Below are 25,449 nucleotides of genomic sequence, written 5' to 3'. Positions count from 1 at the left end.
ATAGTACCGTAGCGTAGCACTAAGTCAGACAGCAGGGTAATAGTACCGTAGCACTAAGTCAGGCAGCAGGGTAATAGTACCGTAGCACTAAGTCAGACAGCAGGGTAATAGTACCGTAGCACTAAGTCAGGCAGCAGGGTAATAGTACCGTAGCACTAAGTCAGACAGCAGGGTAATAGTACCGTAGCACTAAGTCAGACAGCAGGGTAATAGTACCGTAGCACTAAGTCAGACAGCAGGGTAATAGTACCGTAGCACTAAGTCAGACAGCAGGGTAATAGTACCGTAGCACTAAGTCAGACAGCAGGGTAATAGTACCGTAGCACTAAGTCAGGCAGCAGGGTAATAGTACCGTAGCACTAAGTCAGACAGCAGGGTAATAGTACCGTAGCACTAAGTCAGACAGCAGGGTAATAGTACCGTAGCACTAAGTCAGACAGCAGGGTAATAGTACCGTAGCACTAAGTCAGACAGCAGGGTAATAGTACCGTAGCACTAAGTCAGACAGCAGGGTAATAGTACCGTAGCACTAAGTCAGACAGCAGGGTAATAGTACCGTAGCACTAAGTCAGACAGCAGGGTAATAGTACCGTAGCACTAAGTCAGGCAGCAGGGTCTAGTACCGTCTCACTAAGTCAGATCCTTGGTAATGTTCTCTCTGTCCTCCTGTCAGGCATCCTGAAACACCTTGGTGTCTGTCTGTCTCTGTCCTCCTGTCTCTAACCAACTCCATCCTCGGTGTGTCTGTTCTCTCTGTCCTCCTGTCTCTAACCAACTCCATCCTTGGTGTGTCTGTTCTCTCGTCATCCTCTACAGGGTCACTACACCCGCGCCCAAGCCAACAGCCCCAGACCAGTCATGAACTCCTCTGGCGGGGCAGTGAAGCAGGGGTCAGGGGTCACCACCCAGCAGGGTCAAGGTCAGGGCGGGTCCCAGAGCCAGCACTCCCTTGCCAGGAACAGACGCAGCACCGCGGACCTGGCTTCTCCAGGAGGAAGGGATCTGACAGCAGTGTCCCTGATGATGACTTCAAGGGAGACAACGTGGACTGTAACGAGAGAGCAGGGAGAGGAGGTGAGGATGATGGGGAAGATAGAACAAGAGGTGAGGAGATCGTGGACGCTGGAGGAATTTCACCTGTTTTACTTCATGTACTGTGTGGTCAAGCTGTTCCATTGACCTGAGATGAGTAGAGCTCTGAAAGCATTTAGCAGGACACTGCCTTGGGAAAGGTTTGGCAGGACACTGCCTTGGGAAAGGTTTGGCAAGCCTTGGGAAAGGTTTGGCAGGACACTGCCTTGGGAAAGGTTCAGCAGGACACTGCCTTGGGAAAGCTTTAGCAGGACACTGCCTTGGGAAAGCTCTAGCAGGACACTGCCTTGGGAAAGCTTTGGCAGGACACTGCCTTGGGAAAGGTTCAGCAGGACACTGCCTTGGGAAAGCTTTGGCAGGACACTGCCTTGGGAAAGGTTTGGCAGGACACTGCCTTGGGAAAGCTCTAGCAGGACACTGCCTTGGGAAAGCTCTAGCAGGACACTGCCTGGGAAAGCTTTAGCAGGACACTGCCTTGGGAAAGCTTTAGCAGGACACTGCCTTGGGAAAGCTCTAGCAGGACACTGCCTTGGGAAAGCTTTGGCAGGACACTGCCTTGGGAAAGGTTCAGCAGGACACTGCCTTGGGAAAGCTTTGCAGGACACTGCCTTGGGAAAGCTTTAGCAGGACACTGCCTTGGGAAAGCTTTGGCAGGACACTGCCTTGGGAAAGCTCTAGCAGGACACTGCCTTGGGAAAGCTTTGGCAGGACACTGCCTTGGGAAAGGTTTGGCAGGACACTGCCTTGGGAAAGCTTTAGCAGGACACTGCCTTGGGAAAGCTTTAGCAGGACACTGCCTTGGGAAAGCTTTGGCAGGACACTGCCTTGGGAAAGCTCTAGCAGGACACTGCCTTGGGAAAGCTTTGGCAGGACACTGCCTTGGGAAAGGTTCAGCAGGACACTGCCTTGGGAAAGCTTTAGCAGGACACTGCCTTGGGAAAGCTTTGGCAGGACACTGCCTTGGGAAAGCTTTGGCAGGACACTGCCTTGGGAAAGGTTTAGCAGGACACTGCCTTGGGAAAGCTTTAGCAGGACACTGCCTTGGGAAAGCTTTGGCTTCCCACAATATCTACACACAAAGACACTGGTACTGAGTCAGTGTACAGGGGTCCCGGGAAAGCTCTAGGAGCATTACTCCCTTCTAGGAGCATTACTCCCTACACTAGTAGCATTATTCCCTGCTCTAGAGCATTACCCCCAGGAGCATTATTCCCTGCTCTAGGAGCATTACTCCCTGCTCTAGGAGCATTATTCCCTGCTCTAGGAGCATTATTCCCTGCTCTAGAGCATTATTCCCTGCTCTAGGAGCATTATTCCCCTCTAGGAGCATTTCTAGTTATTCCCTGCTCTAGGAGCGTTATTCCATGCTCTATGAGTGTTATTCCCTGCTCTAGGAGCATTATTCCCTGCTCTAGGAGCGTTATTCCCTGCTCTAGGAGCGTTATTCCATGCTCTATGAGTGTTATTCCATGCTCTAGGAGCATTATTCCCTGCTCGAGGAGCGTTATTCCCTGCTCTAGTAGCATTACTCCCTACACTAGTAGCATTATTCCCTGCTCTAGGAGCATTATTCCCTGCTCTAGGAGCATTACTCCCTACACTAGTAGCATTACTCCCTACACTAGTAGCATTATTCCCTGCTCTAGAGCATTACCCCTGCTCTAGAGCATTATTCCCTGCTCTAGAGCATTATTCCATGCCTAGGAGCATTATTCCCTGCTCTAAGAGCATTATTCCATGCTCTAGAGCATTATTCCCTGCTCTAGGAGCATTATTCCCTACACTAGAGCGTTACTCCCTGCTCTAGGAGCATTACTCCCTGCTCTAGGAGCATTATTCCCTGCTCTAGAGCATTATTCCCTGCTCTAGGAGCGTTATTCCCTGCTCTAGTAGCATTATTCCCTGCTCTAGAGCATTATTCCCTGCTCTAGAGCATTATTCCCTGCTCTAGAGCATTATTCCCTGCTCTAGTAGCATTATTCCCTGCTCTAGGAGCATTATTCCCTGCTCTAGGAGCGTTATTCCCTGCTCTAGAAGCATTATTCCCTGCTCTAGTAGCATTATTCCCTGCTCTAGGAGCATTATTCCCTGCTCTAGGAGCGTTATTCCCCTGCTCTAGTAGCATTATTCCCTGCTCTAGGAGCATTATTCCCTGCTCTAGGAGCATTATTCCCTACACTAGAGCGTTACTCCCGCTCTAGGAGCGTCTAGCTCTAGAGCATTACTCCCTGCTCTAGGAGCATTATTCCCTGCTCTAGGAGCATTATTCCCTGCTCTAGGAGCGTTATTCCCTGCTCTAGTAGCATTATTCCCGTTCTAGGAGCATTATTCCCTACTCTAGTAGCATTATTCCATGCTCTAGGAGCATTATTCCCTGCTCTAGGAGCGTTATTCCCTGCTCTAGTAGCGTTATTCCCTACTCTAGGAGCATTATTCCCTGCTCTAGGAGCATTATTCCCTGCTCTAGGAGCATTATTCCCTGCTCTAGTAGCATTATTCCCGCTCTAGAGCATTATTCCCTGCTCTAGGAGCATTATTCCCTGCTCTAGGAGCATTATTCCCTACTCTAGTAGCATTATTCCCTGCTCTAGGAGCATTATTCCCTGCTCTAGTAGCATTATTCCCTGCTCTAGGAGCATTATTCCCGCTCTAGGGCGTTACTCCCTGCTCTAGTAGCATTATTCCCGCTCTAGGAGCATTATTCTGCTCTAGTAGCATTATTCCCTGCTCTAGGAGCATTATTCCCTGCTCTAGTAGCATTATTCCCTGCTCTAGGAGCCGTTATTCCCTGCTCTAGGAGCATTATTCCCTGCTCTAGAGCGTTACTCCCTGCATTATAATCCTCTCACCCCCCCAAAAAGATTTAGATGCACTATTGTAAAGTGGCTGTTCCACTGGATGTCATAAGGTGAATGCACCACTTTGTAAGTCGCTCTGATAAGAGCGTCTGCTAAATGACTTAAATGTAAATGTAAATGTCTCTAGGAGCATTATTCCCTACACTAGGAGCATTATTCCCTTATGGGGGCATTATTCCCTGCTCTAGGAGCATTATTCCCTGCTCTAGAGCATTACTCCGTATCTCGGTGCATTACTCCCAAGCCTAGGAACATTACTCCCTTCACTAGAGCATTACTCCCTGCTCTAGAGCATTACTCCCTCGCTTGGAGCATTAGTCGCGTTCTAGGAGCATTACTCTCTGCTCTAGAGCATTACTCTCTGCTCTAGGAGCATTACACTCTGCTCTGGGAGCATTACTCTCTGCTCTGGGAGCATTACTCTCTGCTCTGGGAGCATTACTTCCATTATTCCTACTCTAGTAGCATTACTCTCTGCTCTGGTTGCATTATTCCCTACTCTAGTAGCATTATTCCCTACTCTAGTAGCATTATTCCCTACTCTAGTAGCATTACTCTCTGCTCTGGGAGCATTATTCCCTACTCTAGTAGCATTATTCCCTACTCTAGTAGCATTATTCCAGGGCTCTAGTAGCATTTACTCCCTGCTCTGGGAGCATTAGTCCCTACTCTAGTAGCATTACTTCTGCTCTGGAGCATTATTACCTACTCTAGTAGCATTACTCAGTCACAGAGCATTACCAGGCTCTGGGAGCATTATTCCCTACTCTGGTAGCATTACCACTCTGGGAGGATTATTCCCTACTCTAGTAGCATTACTCTCTGCTCTGGGAGCATTATTCCCTACTCTAGTAGCATTACTCTCTGCTCTGGGAGCATTATTACCTACTCTAGTAGCATTACTCTCTGCTCTGGGAGCATTACTCTCTAGTAGCATTGCTCTCTGCTCTGGGAGCATTATTCCCTATCTAGGAACATTATTACCTAGTAGCATTATTCCCTACTCTAGTAGCATTACTCTCTGCTCTGGGAGCATTATTCCCTCTAGTAGCATTATTCCTACTCTAGGAGCATTACTCTCTGCTCTGGGAGCATTATTACCTACTCTAGTAGCATTACTCTCTGCTCTGGGAGCATTATTCCCTACTCTAGTAGCATTACTCCTGATCTGGGAGCATTATTCCCTACTCTAGTAGCATTACTCTCTGCTCTGGGAGCATTATTCCAGTAGCATTACTCTCTGATCTGGGAGCATTATTCCCTACTCTAGTAGCATTACTCTCTGCTCTGGGAGCATTATTCCCTACTCTAGTAGCATTACTTCACTATCTGGGAGCATTATTACCTACTCTAGTAGCATTACTCTCAGACCAGCTCTGGGAGCATTATTCAGACCAGGGCTCTAGTAGCATTACTCTCTGCTCTGGGAGCATTACTTCGCCAGTACAGATCAGGTTTTTTATACATGAAACTTGAACTCCCATAGTGCACCATTAAATCCATTATTAAACATCTAAATGTCTTGGAATGGGCCTAGTCAAAGCCCAGACTCAATCCAATTGAGAGTCACGGTATGACTTAAAGATTGCTGTACACAGGGAACCCATCCAACTTGAAGGAGCTGGAGCAGTTTTGCCTTGAAGACTGGGCAAAATCACAGATGTGCAAAGCTCTATGGAGACATATCCTTCAGACTTGTAGCTGTAATTGCTACAGAGTGCATAACTATTCATCCCCCCAAAGTCAGGGGGTGGGGGTTATTTATGCACGCCAAGTTTTCTGATTTTTGTCATATTTCTTGCTTGTTTCAACAAAAATATTTGGCGTCTTCAAAGTGGTAGGTATGTTGTGTAAATCAAATGACAAAAAAACTATTTTAATTCCAGGTTGTAAGGCAACAAAATAGGAAAAATGCCAAGGGGGGTGAATACTTTACTGCTCACTAGTATAGTGCACTACTTCAGACCAGGGCTCATAGTGCACTACTTCAGACCAGGGCTCATAGTGCACTACTTCAGACCAGGGCTCATAGTGCACTACTTCAGACCAGGGCTCATAGTGCACTACTTCAGACCAGGGCTCAGAGTGCACTACTTCAGACCAGGGCTCATAGTGCACTACTTCAGACCAGGGCTCATAGTGCACTACTTCAGACCAGGGCTCATAGTGCACTACTTCAGACCAGGGCTCATAGTGCACTTACTTCAGACCAGGGCTCATAGTGCACTACTTCAGACCAGGGCTCATAGTGCACTACTTCAGACCAGGGCTCATAGTGCACTACTTCAGACCAGGGCTCATAGTGCACTACTTCAGACCAGGGCTCATAGTGCACTACTTCAGACCAGGGTGCTCATAGTGCACTACTTCAGACCAGGGCTCATAGTGCACTACTTCAGACCAGGGCTCATAGTGCACTACTTCAGACCAGGGCTCAGAGTGCACTACTTCAGACCAGGGCTCAGGAGTGCACTACTTCAGACCAGGGCTCATAGTGCACTACTTCAGACCAGGGCTCATAGTGCACTACTTCAGACCAGGGCTCAGTGCACTACTTCAGACCAGGCTCATAGTGCACTACTTCAGACCAGGGCTCATAGTGCACTACTTCAGACCAGGGCTCATAGTGCACTACTTCAGACCAGGGCTCATAGTGCACTACTTCAGACCAGGGCTCATAGTGCACTACTTAGTGCAGACCAGGGCTCAGAGTGCACTACTTCAGACCAGGGCTCATAGTGCACTACTTCAGACCAGGGCTCATAGTGCACTACTTCAGACCAGGGCTCAGAGTGCACTACTTCAGACCAGGGCTCAGAGTGCACTACTTCAGACCAGGGCTCAGAGTGCACTACTTCAGACCAGGGCTCAGAGTGCACTACTTCAGACCAGGGCTACAGAGTGCACTACTTCAGACCAGGGCTCAGAGTGCACTACTTCAGACCAGGGCTCAGAGTGCACTACTTCAGACCAGGGCTCAGAGTGCACTACTTCAGACCAGGGCTCAGAGTGCACTACTTCAGACCAGGGCTCATAGTGCACTACTTCAGACCAGGGCTCATAGTGCACTATGCTCATTACTATGTAAGGAATAGGGTTCCGTTGAGACGCGGTCTAGGACCGATGCTGTGTACTGATGCTGTGTACTGATGCTGTGTACTGATGCTGTGTACTGATGCTGTGTACTGATGCTCTACATTCTGCTGCTTGTCATTTAGAATTCTAATATATATCCTCTGATTCATCTCTCTGACTAATCTAATATATATCCTCTGATTCATCTCTCAGACTAATCTAATATATATCCTCTGATTCATCTCTCCAGACTAATCTAATATATATCCTCTGATTCATCTCTCAGACTAATCTAATATATATCTCTGATTCATCTCTCAGACTAATCTAATATATATCCTCTGATTCATCTCTCAGACTAATCTAATATATATCCTCTGATTCATCTCTACAGACTAATCTAATATATATCCTCTGATTCATCTCTCAGACTAATCTAATATATATCCTCTGATTCATCTCTCAGACTAATCTAATATATATCCTCTGATTCATCTCTCAGACTAATCTAATATATATCCTCTTATTCATCTCTCCAGACTAATCTAATATATATCCTCTGATTCATCTCTCCAGACTAATCTAATATATATCCTCTGATTCATCTCTACAGACTAATCTAATATATATCCTCTGATTCATCTCTCAGACTAATCTAATATATATCCTCTGATTCATCTCTCAGACTAATCTAATATATATCCTCTGATTCATCTCTCAGACTAATCTAATATATATCCTCTGATTCATCTCTACAGACTAATCTAATATATATCCTCTGATTCATCTCTCAGACTAATCTAATATATATCCTCTGATTCATCTCTACAGACTAATCTAATATATATCCTCTGATTCATCTCTCCAGACTAATCTAATATATATCCTCTGATTCATCTCTCAGACTAATCTAATATATATCCTCTGATTCATCTCTACAGACTAATCTAATATATATCCTCTGATTCATCTCTCAGACTAATCTAATATATATCCTCTGATTCATCTCTCAGACTAATCTAATATATATCCTCTGATTCATCTCTCAGACTAATCTAATATATATCCTCTGATTCATCTCTCAGACTAATCTAATATATATCCTCTGATTCATCTCTACAGACTAATCTAATATATATCCTCTGATTCATCTCTCAGACTAATCTAATATATATCCTCTGATTCATCTCTCAGACTAATCTAATATATATCCTCTGATTCATCTCTCAGACTAATCTAATATATATCCTCTGATTCATCTCTACAGACTAATCTAATATATATCCTCTGATTCATCTCTACAGACTAATCTAATATATATCCTCTGATTCATCTCTCCAGACTAATCTAATATATATCCTCTGATTCATCTCTCAGGCTAATCTAATATATATCCTCTGATTCATCTCTACAGACTAATCTAATATATATCCTCTGATTCATCTCTACAGACTAATCTAATATATATCCTCTGATTCATCTCTACAGACTAATCTAATATATATCCTCTGATTCATCTCTACAGACTAATCTAATATATATCCTCTGATTCATCTCTCAGACTAATCTAATATATATCCTCTGATTCATCTCTCAGACTAATCTAATATATATCCTCTGATTCATCTCTACAGACTAATCTAATATATATCCTCTGATTCATCTCTACAGACTAATCTAATATATATCCTCTGATTCATCTCTACAGACTAATCTAATATATATCCTCTGATTCATCTCTCAGACTAATCTAATATATATCCTCTGATTCATCTCTACAGACTAATCTAATATATATCCTCTGATTCATCTCTCAGACTAATCTAATATATATCCTCTGATTCATCTCTCAGACTAATCTAATATATATCCTCTGATTCATCTCTCCAGACTAATCTAATATATATCCTCTGATTCATCTCTCAGACTAATCTAATATATATCCTCTGATTCATCTCTCAGACTAATCTAATATATATCCTCTGATTCATCTCTCAGACTAATCTAATATATATCCTCTGATTCATCTCTCCAGACTAATCTAATATATATCCTCTGATTCATCTCTCCAGACTAATCTAATATATATCCTCTGATTCATCTCTCAGACTAATCTAATATATATCCTCTGATTCATCTCTCAGACTAATCTAATATATATCCTCTGATTCATCTCTCAGACTAATCTAATATATATCCTCTGATTCATCTCTCAGACTAATCTAATATATATCCTCTGATTCATCTCTCAGACTAATCTAATATATATCCTCTGATTCATCTCTACAGACTAATCTAATATATTCTCCTCCTCTGATTCATCTCTCCAGACTAATCTAATATATATCCTCTGATTCATCTCTACAGACTAATCTAATATATATCCTCTGATTCATCTCTCAGACTAATCTAATATATATCCTCTGATTCATCTCTCAGACTAATCTAATATATATCCTCTGATTCATCTCTACAGACTAATCTAATATATATCCTCTGATTCATCTCTACAGACTAATCTAATATATATCCTCTGATTCATCTCTCAGACTAATCTAATATATATCCTCTGATTCATCTCTCAGACTAATCTAATATATATCCTCTGATTCATCTCTACAGACTAATCTAATATATATCCTCTGATTCATCTCTCCAGACTAATCTAATATATATCCTCTGATTCATCTCTCAGACTAATCTAATATATATCCTCTGATTCATCTCTCAGACTAATCTAATATATATCCTCTGATTCATCTCTCCAGACTAATCTAATATATATCCTCTGATTCATCTCTCAGACTAATCTAATATATATCCTCTGATTCATCTCTCAGACTAATCTAATATATATCCTCTGATTCATCTCTCCAGACTAATCTAATATATATCCTCTGATTCATCTCTCAGACTAATCTAATATATATCCTCTGATTCATCTCTCAGACTAATCTAATATATATCCTCTGATTCATCTCTACAGACTAATCTAATATATTCTCCTCTGATTCATTTCTCCAGACTTCTTTAAAAGTACGAGCAGCAAGCAGGTGGCTGTGAACAAGCGGAGGAAAGCGGAGGAGGAAGAGGAGGAAGAGGAGAATAAATCAGGTTTGAAAAGACTGAGAAGCGAGACTACAGTGAGGTCTGACTTCTCTGAGAGCAGTGACTCTGAGATGTCTACCAATAGAACCAGGACGGCAGACTCCTCCTCTTCCTCAGAGCAGAACTCAGAGGAGGAGCTAAAAGGAAAGACCGGCCAGGAGGGGCACAAGACCCAGGGTTCTAAGACTGGGAAGGAGTCTGCTCTGACAGGCAGTCTCTCCCCCTGGGGTGAGGAGCTTCAGAAGGCGGAGTTTCAGCAGTCATCAGCCGACAGGGAGCAGAGGTCATCCCTGCGACAACCTCAACGACAGGGGGAACGGTCTCTACTGCAACAGCAGCAGGCCCCTCCCCTGTCCTCCTCCTCCCAGGGCTCTGCCCCCTCTGAGGGCCAAGGGGAGTGCATCATGGAGAACAACAGCACTATGAAATCCCAGACCCATCCCCAGTCCAAGGACCAGTACACCAGCGCTGAGGTGGTCTCCAGGACCCAGACTCCCTCTCAGTATATAATCGACATCACAGCAGAGGACGCTAACGCACACATGGCCTCCCGGGAGAACTCTGAGGCCGTCTCGGCCCTGCTGGCCTCCCAGAATCCATCTGAGCCCTCCTACCTCTCTGAGCCCAGCCGACATTTGGTGCTGAACCCCTCTGTTGCCCCTCCCTCTCCCCTTCGTAAGAGCCTCGGGAGTGTGACTTTAGGAACCAGGCTCCCTCAGTGTCAGAGTGTGACCTTAGGAACCAGACTCCCTCAGTGTCAGAGTGTGACCTTAGGAACCAGACTCCCTTAGTGTTAGAGTGTGACTTTAGGAACCAGACTCCCTCAGTGTCAGAGTGTGACCTTAGGAACCAGACTCCCTCAGTGTCAGAGTGTGACCTTAGGAACCAGACTCCCTCAGTGTCAGAGTGTGACCTTAAGAACCAGACTCCCTCAGTGTCAGAGTGTGACCTTAGGAACCAGACTCCCTCAGTGTCAGAGTGTGACCTTAGGAACCAGACTCCCTCAGTGTCAGAGTGTGACCTTAGGAACCAGACTCCCTCAGTGTCAGAGTGTGACCTTAGGAACCAGACTCCCTCAGTGTCAGAGTGTGACCTTTAGGAACCAGACTCCTCAGTGTCAGAGTGTGACCTTACGAACCAGACTCCCTCAGTGTCAGAGTGTGACCTTAGAACCAGACTCCCTCAGTGTCAGAGTGTGACCATAGGAACCAGACTCCCCTCAGTGTCAGAGTGTGACCGTCCAGACTCCCTCAGTGTCAGAGTGTGACCTTAGGAACCAGACTCCCTCAGTGTCAGAGTGTGACCGTAGGAACCCAGACTCCCTCAGTGTCAGAGTGTGACCGTAGGAACCAGACTCCCTCAGTGTCAGAGTGTGACCGTAGGAACCAGACTCCCTCAGTGTCAGAGTGTGACCTTAGGAACCAGACTCCCTCAGTGTCAGAGTGTGACCGTAGGAACCAGACTCCCTCAGTGTCAGAGTGTGACCGTAGGAACCAGACTCCCTCAGTGTCAGGGTGTGACCGTAGGAACCAGACTCCCTCAGTGTGTAGGAAGCCGGAGGTAAAGCATGACATGGCTGGCAGCCTGGGCAGTAAGATGGGGTTAGTCCATTCAGAGTGTGACCTTAGGAACCAGACTCCCTCAGTGTGTAGGAAGCCGGAGGTAAAGCATGACATGGCTGGCAGACTGGGCAGTAAGATGGGGTTCGTCCATTCAGAGGTGATCAGACCTATAGCATCAGTCAGTGAGTCTGCTGCTGTAGTAGAGAGAGAGAAGAGAAGCAGCTATATTCCTCCATGCTGCCCTGCATTAAGAACTCATTGGGCCGATCGTACAAGCTAAGCCCCTCCCTGATGTCCCCAAGCCCCTCCCCTCCCCAGAGGCCCTGAAGCCCCGAAGCCCCTCTGCTTCCTGACATCGTCAAGTCTAAAAACACAGAGTGTTCTGGAGACTTGTTCTAAACCCAAACCCCTCCCCTCCCCAGAGGTGTCCAAGCATAAAGGCCTTTACCCGGACAACACACCTCACTCCAGCTTTAAGCCCGTTCTGGCCCGAGGGACTGAGTCGCCAGGATCTTGCACTAAGAGCCCGCTAATCATCGATAAGAACGAGCATTTCACCGTGTACCGGGACCCTGCGCTTGTCCGTCCCAACCAGGAGACCAACCATGTGTCCTATCTGCACCCCCAGCTCCACCCCCTCCACGCCTCCTCCCACGCCTCCTGCCTCACCCCCTCTTCCACCCCACCACCACACATCCCTCCCACCACCACCTCCTCTCCGGGGTGCTCTCTGGCCTGCCTCCAGGCCCCTTGCTGGGGGTCATCCCCGACTAGACTCCTCAGGGCTGGGGCACCTGGGACTAGTTCATCACCACCCTGTCTCTCAGCCCCAGACACACAGCCACACCTCAGCCTCATACAACCAGCTGGGCTGTATCCAATCATCTGGCAGTACCCCAATGAGACCCCTCTCCTATCCCCCCAGACTCAACCTGCCTGGGTCCAAGTGGGTGCACCCTGAAAACCCTGTCAGCTCTGAGACCAACATGAGGAGGGTGAGTACCAAACACCCAGATTCTATTCTAAATACAACTCTTTTTCCTGTTCTACTACCTCTTCTATTATGACTTCTACCTAGCAACTGTAGCATAGCAACTATGATCATGTTGCCAGTTTAAACAGCAAACTGCTGTATCATAGCAACTATGATCATGTTGCCAGTTTAAACAGCTAACTGCTGTAGCATAGCAACTATGATCATGTTGCCAGTTTAAACAGCAAACTGCTGTAGCATAGCAACTATGATCATGTTGCCAGATGAAAACAAGCTAACTGCTGTATCATAGCAACTATGATCATGTTGCCAGTTTAAACAGCTAACTGCTGTAGCATAGCAACTATGATCATGTTGTCGGTTTAAACAGCTAGCTGCTGTAGCATAGCAACTATGATCATGTTGCCAGTTTAAACAGCTAACTGCTGTAGCATAGCAACTATGATCATGTTGCCAGTTTAAACAGCTAACTGCTGTAGCATAGCAACTATGATCATGTTGCCAGTTTAAACAATAACTGCTGTAGCATAGCAACTATGATCATGTTGCCAGTTTAAACAGCTAACTGCTGTAGCATATCTCATGTTCAGTTTGTGAAGCCCACTGTCCTGTCCTCTTTGTAGAAGCCATATGTTGGGAAAGCTGAGTGTTCAGGTTATTTGTTATTCTGTTCTGTTAGTAGGTAGGGGATATCCTAGTTATAGGGGATATCCTAGTTATAGGGGATATCCTAGTTATAGGGATATCCTAGTTATAGGGTTATAGGGGATATCCTAGTTATAGGTTCTGTTAGTAGGTAGGGGATATCCTAGTTATAGGGGATATCCTAGTTATGTTAGGGTATATATCCTAGTTATAGGGGATATCCTAGTTATAGGGGATATCTAGTTATAGGGGATATCCTAGTTATAGGTTCTGTTAGTAGGTAGGGGATATCCTAGTTATAGGGGATATCCTAGTTATAGGGATATCCTAGTTATAGGGATATCCTAGTTATAGGTTCTGTTAGTAGGTAGGGGATATCCTAGTTATAGGGGATATCCTAGTTATAGTTAGGGATATCCTAGTTATAGGGGATATCCTAGTTATAGGTTCTGTTAGTAGGTAGGGGATATCCTAGTTATAGGGGATATCCCTAGTTATAGGGGATATCCTAGTTATAGGGATATCCTAGTTATAGGTTCTGTTAGTAGGTAGGGGATATCCTAGTTATAGGGGATATCCTAGTTATAGGGGATATCCTAGTTATAGGGGATATCCTTATAGTTATAGGGGATATCCTAGTTATAGGGGATATCCTAGTTATAGGTTATGTTAGTAGGTAGGGGATATCCTAGTTATAGGGGATATCCTAGTTATAGGTTCTGTTAGTAGGTAGGGGGGGATATCCTAGTTATAGGGGGATATCCTAGTTATAGGGGATATCCTAGTTATAGGGGATATCCTAGTTGTAGGGGATATCCTAGTTATAGGGGATATCCTAGTTATAGGTTCTGTTAGTAGGTAGGGATATCCTAGTTATAGGGGGATATCCTAGTTATAGGGGATATCCTAGTTATAGGAGATATCCTAGTTATAGGGGATATCCTAGTTATAGGTTATGTTAGTAGGTAGGGGATATCCTAGCTATAGGGGATATCCTAGTTATAGGGGATATCCTAGTTATAGGGGGATATCCTAGTTATAGGGGATATCCTAGTTATAGGGGATATCCTAGTTATAGGTTATGTTAGTAGGTAGGGGATATCCTAGTTATAGGAGATATCCTAGTTATAGGGGATATCCTAGTTATAGGTTATGTTAGTAGGTAGGGGATATCCTAGTTATAGGGGATATCCTAGTTATAGGGGATATCCTAGTTATAGGGGATATCCTAGTTATAGGTTATGTTAGTAGGTAGGGGATATCCTAGTTATAGTGGATATCCTAGTTATAGGGGATATCCTAGTTATAGGTTATGTTAGTAGGTAGGGGATATCCTAGTTATAGGGGATATCCTAGTTATAGGGGATATCCTAGTTATAGGGGATATCCTAGTTATAGGGGATATCCTAGTTATAGGGGATATCCTAGTTATAGGGGATATCCTAGTTATAGGGGATATCCTAGTTATAGGGGATATCCTAGTTATAGGTTATGTTAGTAGGTAGGGGATATCCTAGTTATAGGGGATATCCTAGTTATAGGGGATATCCTAGTTATAGGGGATATCCTAGTTATAGGGGATATCCTAGTTATAGGTTCTGTTAGTAGGTAGGGGATATCCTAGTTATAGGGGATATCCTAGTTATAGGGGATATCCTAGTTATAGGTTATGTTAGTAGGTAGGGGATATCCTAGTTATAGGGGATATCCTAGTTATAGGGGATATCCTAGTTATAGGTTCTGTTAGTAGGTAGGGGATATCCTAGTTATAGGGGATATCCTAGTTATAGGGGATATCCTAGTTATAGGGGATATCCTAGTTATAGGGGATATCCTAGTTATAGGGGATATCCTAGTTATAGGTTATGTTAGTAGGTAGGGGATATCCTAGTTATAGGGGATATCCTAGTTATAGGAGTTATAGGGGATATCCTAGTTATATGAGTTATAGGGGATATCCTAGTTATAGGGGATATCCTAGTTATAGGAGTTATAGGGGATATCCTAGTTATAGGGGATATCCTAGTTATATGTTCTGTTAGTAGATAGGGGATATCCTAGTTTAGGTTCTATTTGAAGGGGATAGTTTTGTGTTACCTCCTGTTCACCTCAACCAGTCCTATATGTCTGGGTCTGACCCTGTCTGTCTCTCTGTCTGGGTCTGACCCTGTCTGTCTGTCTGGGTCTGACCATGTCAGTCTCTCTGGATGTTGTTGGATCTGACCCTGTCTGTCTCTCTGGGTGTCTGACCCTATCTGTCTTTCTGGGTGTCTGACCCTGTCTGTCTCTCTGGGTGTCTGACCCTGTCTGTCTCTCTGGGTGTCTGACCCTGTCTGTCTCTCTGGGTGTCTGACCCTGTCTGTCTCTCTGGGTGTCTGACCCTATCTGTCTTTCTGGGTGTCTGACCCTGTCTGTCTCTCTGGGTCTGACCCTGTCTGTCTTTCTGGGTGTCTGACCCTGTCTGTCTTTCTGGGTGTCTGACCCTGTCTGTCTCTCTGGATGTTGTGGTACCAGAACACGGCCAGCCCTTGGCTACACCACCAGGTCCCAGTCTCCTCCTCTGACAGCCTGGACCAACTGAGCCCACGTCACGGTCCCCATCCGACCAGCCAGCGCCGACCCTCACCGGTCCGACCCCCATCCCCACCACTGTTCAGAACCACACCGCTCGGACCCCCACCGGCTCATCAAGATCAACCCCACGCCACTGCCCCCTCTGCCACTCACGGCCAAGACCGCTGGAGATCTTCACAGGGAGTAAGTCTCAGTGTTAAATTCAGCCGCTAACACACTCACACACTGACACACTGACACACTCACACACTGACACACTGACACACTCACACACTGACACACTGACACACTCACACACACTGACACACTCACACACTCACACACTGACACACTGACACACTGACACACTGACACACTGACACACTGACACACTCACACACACACACACTGACACACTCACACACTGACACACTGACACACTGACACACTCACACACTGACACACTGACACACTGACACACTCACACACTCACACACTGACACACTCACACACTGACACACTCACACACTGACACACTCACACACTCACACACTGACACACTCACACACTGACACACTGACACACTCACACACTCACACACTGATACACTGACACACTCACACACTGACACACACTCACACACTGACACACTGTTATACACCATGTCCTAGTTATTCCTACTGAGGGCTGTTGTACATCATGTCCTGTTAGTTATTCCTACTGAGGGCTGTTGTACATCATGTCCTAGTTATTCCTACTGAGGGCTGTTCTGCTGTTATACACCATGTCCTAGTTATTCCTACTGAGGGCTGTTCTGCTGTTATACACCATGTCCTAGTTATTCCTACTGAGGGCTGTTCTGCTGTTATACACCATGTCCTAGTTATTCCTACTGAGGGCTGTTCTGCTGTTACACCATGTCCTAGTTATTCCTACTGAGGGCTGTTCTGCTGTTATACACCATGTCCTAGTTATTCCTACTGAGGGCTGTTCTGCTGTTATACACCATGTCCTAGTTATTCCTACTGAGGGCTGTTCTGCTGTTATACACCATGTCCTAGTTATTCCTACTGAGGGCTGTTGTACATCATGTCCTAGTTATTCCTACTGAGGGCTGTTATACACCATGTCCTAGTTATTCCTACTGAGGGCTGTTCTGCTGTTATACACCATGTCCTGTTATTCCTACTGAGGGCTGTTCTGCTGTTATACACCATGTCCTACTGTTCTGTCTGCTACTGTTATTCCTACTGAGGGCCTGCTATTCCCTATATAGAACACTACTGTTGACACAGTCCCTATTCCTATATAGGGCACTACTGTTATACCAGAGCCTATTCCCTATATAGAACACTACTGTTGACCAGAGCCCTATTCCCTATGAGGGCACTACTGTTGACACAGAGCCCTATTCCTACTGAGAACACTACTGTTGACCAGAGCCCTATTCCCTATTATTCCTACTGAACACTACTGTTGACCAGAGCCCTATTCCCTATAGGGCTGAACACTACTGTTGACCAGAGCCCTATTCCTATATAGAACACTACTGTTGACACCAGAGCCCTATTCCTACTAGGGAACACTACCTGTTGACCAGAGCCCTATTCCCTATTATAGAACACTACTGTTGATTCCTAGAGCCTATTCCCTATGTAGAACATGTACTGTTGACCTAGAGCCCTATTCCCTATATAGAACACTACTGTTGACCAGAGCCCTATTCCCTGTTATACACCATGTCTATATAGAACACTACTGTTATTCCTAGAGCCTGCTATTCCCTATTAGAACACTACTGTTGACCAGAGCCCTATTCCCTATATAGAACACTACTGTTCTGTTGACCAGAGCCCTATTCCCTACTAGAACACTACTGTTGACCAGAGCCCTATTCCCTATATAGAACACTACTGTTGACCAGAGCCCTATTCCTATATGAACACTACTGTTGACCAGAGCCCTATTCCCTATATAGAACACTACTGTTGACCAGAGCCCTATTCCCTATATAGAACACTACTGTTGACCAGAGCCCTATTCCCTATAGAACACTACTGTTGACCAGAGCCCTATTCCCTATGTAGAACATTGAGGGCTGTTCTGCTGTTATACTGTTGACCAGAGCCTATTTCCCTATATAGAACACTACTGTTGACCAGAGCCCTATTCCCTATATAGAACACTACTGTTGACCAGAGCCCTATTCCCTATATAGAACACTACTGTTGACCAGAGCCCTATTCAGAACACTACTGTTGACCAGAGCCCTATTCCCTATATAGAACACTACTGTTGACCAGAGCCCTATTCAGAACACTACTGTTGACCAGAGCCCTATTCCCTAGAACACTACTGTTGACCAGAGCCCTATTCCCTATATAGAACACTACTGTTGACCAGAGCCCTATTCCCTATATAGAACACTACTGTTGACCAGAGCCCTATTCAGAACACTACTGTTGACCAGAGCCCTATTCAGAACACTACTGTTGACCAAAGCCCTATTCCCTATATAGAACACTACTGTTGACCAGAGCCCTATTCCCTATATAGAACACTACTGTTGACCAGAGCCCTATTCCCTATATAGAACACTACTGTTGACCAGAGCCCTATTCCCTATATAGAACACTACTGTTGACCAAAGCCCTATTCCCTATATAGAACACTACTGTTGACCAGAGCCCTATTCCCTATATAGAACACTACTGTTGACCAGAGCCCTATTCCCTATATAGAACACTACTGTTGACCAGAGCCCTATTCCCTATATAGAACACTACTGTTGACCAGAGCCCTATTCCCTATATAGAACACTACTGTTGACCAGAGCCCTATTCCCTATATAGAACACTACTGTTGACCAGAGCCCTATTCCCTATATAGAACACTACTGTTGACCAGAGCCCTATTCCCTATATAGAATACTACTGTTGACCAGAGCCCTATTCCCTATATAGAACACTACTGTTGACCAGAGCCCTATTCCCTATATAGAACACTACTGTTGACCAGAGCTCTGTGTGGGAATAGTGTGCCATTTGAGATGTAGCCTATGACTTCCTGTCTGGTCTGTTGTTGAATGTTATTTATTTCTCTCCTCAGGGATTTGAAGGGTTTTGTGGACCCCATCAGAACCATCACTCTGGCCCACCAGGAGCAGGACCGCAGCAGAACCCCGACCGGGAAGGACAGTCACCTGCACCAGCTCTACCTGGAGGCCTGTCATAAACAACAGCAGCAGAGGATGGCCCAGCAGCAACAACAGGAAGCAGGGCAGAGGGACCGGGCCAGTCAGTATAAGGAGGAGAACAGACGCATCCTCCAGGAGAGCATTGAGGTGGCCCCCTTCACCGCTAAGATCCGCTCCAGTGAGACCGACAGGGAGCCTAACCCCTACCCCCGGATCCCCTCGCTCCCCTCCCTGCCCCACCCCTACCCCCGGATCCCCTCGCTCCCCTCCCTGCCCCACCCCCAGCGCCTCCACCAGGAGAAGGAAACGGAGCCCACTGCTGCAGACCTGTATCAGTTTAAACAGCAGTCCCAGCACAGTCTCCCCCCCAGTAACTACTTCACTACCCTGTCCAACAGTGTGGTCAACGAGCCACCGCGTCTCTACCCCTCTAAAGAACTCAACTCATACTTTGACAAGGTGAGCAGGGAGCAGGAGTCTGCAGCAGCCTCTTGTCTCTCTCTGGGAGGAGGGGCAGCGTTCAGCTCCAAGTCCCTGTCCAAACCCCCTCCTCTCATCAAACACCAGGCTGATGGGGAGGGTCTGCTAGGGAAGATATCAGAGCAGCTGAACCAGCAGGTAAGCTTATCCAACATGCAGAGATATCGTCTCAGTACCATAGTCAGCCCTGTTAGTCCAGACCTCTCGCCTTCGTCCAGTCAGAGCCAGAGTCAGACCCGAACCCACTGTCAGACCCAGAGCCAGACCCGAACCCACTGTCAGACCCAGAGCCAGACCCGAACCCACTGTCAGAGCCAGAGTCAGACCCAGAGCCAGACCCGAACCCACTGTCAGACCCAAGCCCAGCTAAGGTGTATGCCAGCTCTGCACCGTGCCCCTGTGTTCCACCCTCCTATCCAGCAGACACTGGACAGGAAGGAGGCGGGCTACGGCCGTTTGTCTCCACCCACCCTGACCCCCATCCAGCCAGTCAGCTCGCCCGGTAAGGTGTCTGAGCAGCAGAAACCGCCCACCCTTCTGCCCGAGCTACGGGAGGTCAGCGCCGTGTGTAAGGGCGGGGCAGCGATGACCTCATCCGAGGTGTGGCGAGCCGGCGACTCTCAGAGCCACGACAAGCTGGGATGGCATTCTGAGAGGAGCCCCGGCAGGAAGCCTGGGGCCACCACGGCGTCTGTTATCGTCCGTCCCTCTACGTGTATAAAGTACGACGGCTCGCCAGGCGCCAAGACATCTTCCTCGGCCAAGGACTCTCTGATGGGGAGGATGTTCCCAGGCGGCAGGCCTCAGACAGTCTGTCTGAAACTGGCCTATGAGAGAGACAGGGAGTCTGGAGGGAAGGTGATCCTGCCAAACACTAACTTGGAGGAGGCTGTTTGCCTGCAGCAGTACAATAACAACTTTATGAGAGTGTCCCAGTCTCAGGGAACCTTTCCAGTCTCTGTCTCGGCTGCTGCCAACTCTGTGTGCAATAGGAGTAGTGATGTGCCTAGGGCAGTCTCCAACATGGCTCCCTACGGTGTGCTGAGTAGAACCTACTGTGGGCCCAACACCTCCAGCGCTAGCAGGACAGAGAGCTGTGGCCCTCGGGGCAGGGCCTTCCACTCAGGGCCTGGGTTAGAACCAAGGGCCGAGCTCCAGCAACAGGAGGGGAGCTCCTCCAGAACCTCATCCCCCAACCTGCACCCCGGCCCCAGCCTGGCCAGCAGCACCCAGGCCTCTCCCAACCCCAGCCAGTCCAACTATGGGAGCTTTATCCATCTGAAGAAGCGCAAGGCAGCGTTGGCAGCAGCCCAGCAGTCCAGAGGTCCTAGCAGCAGCACCAGTGGTAGTGGTCCTGAGAGCCTGATTGAGCCATCTAGTAAAGCTCTTCACATCTCCCCTCCACCTCCCCTTGCCTCGGCCTCAGCCCAGAACCACAGAACCACAGCAAGCCCAGGACCACATCAAGCAGGAGCTAGCCCCAGCCCTGGCCCCCTCCCCAATGGCCAGCCAGCCCAGATGAACCAGAGCCAGTCTCAACCCAACTACCACAAGCTGAAGAAGGCCTGGCTCACCAGACACTCAGAGGAGGACAGGAACATAAACACTATGATGAAAACAGAGGAGGCTGATAAGTCTGTTACCACCACTGTGAGCCCCTCTGTGTCCAAGTCTGTTACCACCACTGTGAGCCCCTCTGTGTCCAAGTCTGTTACCACCACTGTGAGCCCCTCTGTGTCCAAGTCTGTTACCACCACTGTGAGCCCCTCTGTGTCCAAGTCTGTTACCACCACTGTGAGCCCCTCTGTGTCCAAGTCTGTTACCACCACTGTGAGCCCCTCTGTGTCCAAGTCTGTTACCACCACTGTGAGCCCCTCTGTGTCCAAGTCTGTTACCACCACTGTGAGCCCCTCTGTGTCGAAGTCTGTTACCACCACTGTGAGCCCCTCTGTGTCCAAGTCTGTTACCACCACTGTGAGCCCCTCTGTGTCCAAGTCTGTTACCACCACTGTGAGCCCCTCTGTGTCGAAGGCTGTTACCACCACTGTGAGCCCCTCTGTGTCCAAGTCTGTTACCACCACTGTGAGCCCCTCTGTGTCCAAGTCTGTTACCACCACTGTGAGCCCCTCTGTGTCCAAGTCTGTTACCACCACTGTGAGCCCCTCTGTGTCCAAGGCTGTTATCACCACTGTGAGCCCCTCTTTGTCCAAGTCTGTTACCACCACTGTGAGCCCCTCTGTGTCCAAGTCTGTTATCACCACTGTGAGCCCCTCTGTGTCTGAGATGGAGATGATCAAGCCTTGCACCGTCACTCTGATTGCCTCTACCTCCAGTGATGTGGAGATGAAGATAGAAGAGGTCAAAGGTCAGGAGGACAAGATGGCCGCTGAGGACAGGATTACGCGGCGTGGGAGCAAGAGGGTGTACGACCACGACTCGGCCTCAGAGAGCGGAGAGGACTCTGACGCCAGCGAGAGCAGCAAGCAGGAGCAGAGGGCGAAGAGGCAGCCCAAACCCACCTACAAGAAGAAACAGAACGACATGCGCAGGAGGAGAGGAGACGGAGAGAAAGATGAGGATGAGCTGAAACCCAACGGGATCTTTAGGAGCGCCAGGGAGAAGACCAAGCTGAAACTGTCCAGCAACAGTAAGTCTAGCAATGGGACATTTCAAAATGTTTCAACTTCAGATTCACCCTCACCAGCACCACCCCAACACCAACATATCATCACCACCCCAACACCAACATATCATCACCACCCCAACACCAACATATCATCACCACCCCAACACCAACATATCATCACCACCCCAACACCAGCATACCATCACCGCCCCAACACCAACATATCATCACCACCCCAACACAACCCAACACCAACATATCACACCACCCCAACACCAACATATCATCACCACCCCAACACCAACATATATCATCCACCCCAACACACCAACAACACCAACATATCATCACCACCCCAACACCAACATATCATCACCACCCCAACACCAACATATCATATCATATCACCACCCCAACATATCATCAAACATATCATCACCACCCCAACACCAACATATCATCACCACCCCAACACCAACATATCATCACCACCCCAACACCAACATATCATCACCACCCCAACACCAACATATCATCACCACCCCCAACACCAACATATCATCACCACCCCAAACATATCATCAACATATCATCACCACCCCAACACCAACATATCATCACCACCCCAACACCAACATATCATCACCACCCCAACACCAACATATCATCACCACCCCAACACCAACATATCATCACCACCCCAACACCAACATATATCATCACCACCCCAACACCAACATATCATCATCACCACCCCAACACCAACATATCATCACCACCCCAACACCAACATATCATCACCCCCAACACCAACAATCATCACACCCCAACACCAACATATCATCACCACCCCAACACCAACATATCATCACCACCCCAACACCAACATATCATCACCACCCCAACACCAACATATCATCACCACCCCAACACCAACATATCATCACCACCCCAACACCAACATATCACCACCACCCCAACACCAACATATCATCACATCACCCCAACACCAACATATCATCACCACCCCAACACCAACATATCATCACCACCACCAACACCAAACATATCATCAACACAACCCCAACACCAACATATCATCCCCAACACCAACATATCATCACCACCCCAACACCAACATATCATCACCACCCCAACACCAACATATCATCACCACCCCAACACCAACATATCACCCCCACACCAACATATCATCACCACCCCAACACCAACATATCATCACCACCCCAACACCAACATATCATCACCACCCCCAACACCAACATATCATCACCACCCCAACACCAACATATCATCACCACCCCAACACCAACATATCATCACCACCCCAACACCAACATATCATCACCACCCCAACACCAACATATCATCACCACACCAACATATCATCACCACCCCAACACCAACATATCATCACCACCCCAACACCAACATATCATCACCACACCAACATATCATCACCACCCCAACACCAACATATCATCACCACCCCAACACCAACATATCATCACCACCCCAACACCAACATATCATCACCACCCCAACACCAACATATCATCACCACCCCAACAACATCACCACCCCAACATATCATCACCACCCCAACACCAACATATCATCACCACCCCAACACCAACATATCATCACCACCCCAACACCAACATATCATCACCATCACCCAACACCAACATATCATCACCACCCCAACACCAACATATCATCACCAACACCAACATATCACCAACACCAACATATCATCACCACCCCAACACCAACATATCATCACACACCCCCCAACACCAACATATCATCACCGCCCCAACACCAACATATCATCACCACCCCAACACCAACATATCATCACCACCCCAACACCAACATATCATCACCAACCCAACACCCAACATATCATCACCACCCCAACACCAACATATCATCACCACCCCAACACCAACATATCATCACCGCCCCAACACCAACATATCATCACCACCCCAACACCAACATATCATCACCACCCCAACACCAACATATCACCACCCCAACACCAACATATCATCACCACCCCAACACCAACATATCATCACCCCAACACCAACATATCACCCCAACACCAACATATCATCACCACCCCAACACCAACATATCATCACCACCCCAACACCAACATATCATCACCACCCCAACACCAACATATCATCACCACCCCAACACCAACATATCATCACCACCCCAACACCAACATATCATCACCACCCCAACACCAACATATCATCACCACCCCAACACCAACATATCATCACCAACACCAACATATCATCACCACCACCAACATATCATCACCACCCCAACACCAACATATCATCACCACCCCAACACCAACATATCATATCATCCACCCCAACACCAACATATCATCACCACATATCATCACAACACCAACATATCATCACCACCCCAACACCAACATATCATCACCACCCCAACATATCATCAAACATATCATCACCACCCCAACACCAACATATCAACCATAACACCAACATATCATCACCACCCCAACATATCATCACCACCCCAACACCAACATATCATCACCACCCCAACACCAACATATCATCACCACCCCAACACCAACATATCATCACCACCCCAACACCAACATATCATCACCACCCCAACACCAACATATCATCACCACCCAACACCAACATATCATCACCACCCCAACACCAACATATCATCACCACCCCAACACCAACATATCATCACCACCCCAACACCAACATATCATCACCACCCCAACACCAACATATCATCACCACCCAACATATCAACACCAACATATCATCACCACCCCAACACCAACATATCATCACCACCATATCAACACCAACATATCATCACCACCCCACACCAACATATCATCACCACCCACAACACCAACATATCATCACCACCCCAACACCAACATATCATCACCACCCCAACACCAACATATCATCACCAACACCAACATATCACCCACCCCTAACATATCATCACCACCCCAACACCAACATATCATCACCACCCCACACCAACATATCACCAACACCAACATATCATCACCACCCCAACACCAACATATCATCAACATATCATCACCACCCCAACACCAACATATCATCACCACCCCAACACCAACATATCATCACCACCCATATCATCACCACCCAACACCAACATATCATCACCAC

General features: G+C 47.1%; 1 protein-coding gene and 1 long non-coding RNA gene across 2 annotated transcripts in view; one reads left to right on the top strand and one right to left on the bottom strand.

Moving 5' to 3' along the window:
- Positions 1-25,449, top strand: part of LOC127925251 (probable JmjC domain-containing histone demethylation protein 2C) — a 138,396-nt gene that overhangs the window by 13,489 nt on the left and 99,458 nt on the right. The window contains 13 exon segments of the mRNA XM_052510127.1: positions 817-897; positions 957-1,050; positions 10,050-10,923; positions 11,077-11,326; positions 11,388-11,836; positions 12,014-12,390; positions 12,393-12,440; positions 12,443-12,559; positions 12,562-12,617; positions 12,619-12,690; positions 15,849-16,028; positions 16,060-16,091; positions 18,996-22,210. Of these exon segments, the coding sequence (XP_052366087.1) occupies positions 817-897; positions 957-1,050; positions 10,050-10,923; positions 11,077-11,326; positions 11,388-11,836; positions 12,014-12,390; positions 12,393-12,440; positions 12,443-12,559; positions 12,562-12,617; positions 12,619-12,690; positions 15,849-16,028; positions 16,060-16,091; positions 18,996-22,210 (5,845 nt within the window).
- LOC127925253 (uncharacterized) lies at positions 10,898-11,673 on the bottom strand. The gene is made up of 3 exons (XR_008120209.1): positions 11,547-11,673; positions 11,083-11,226; positions 10,898-11,046 (listed from the first exon to the last, which is right to left on the bottom strand). It is a non-coding gene; the product is annotated as an uncharacterized LOC127925253 (long non-coding RNA).

The sequence above is a fragment of the Oncorhynchus keta genome, unplaced genomic scaffold (genome assembly GCF_023373465.1).
Source record: "Oncorhynchus keta strain PuntledgeMale-10-30-2019 unplaced genomic scaffold, Oket_V2 Un_contig_5384_pilon_pilon, whole genome shotgun sequence".
Lineage (NCBI taxonomy): Eukaryota > Metazoa > Chordata > Actinopteri > Salmoniformes > Salmonidae > Oncorhynchus > Oncorhynchus keta.
This window is presented reverse-complemented; position numbering and strand designations above follow the sequence as displayed.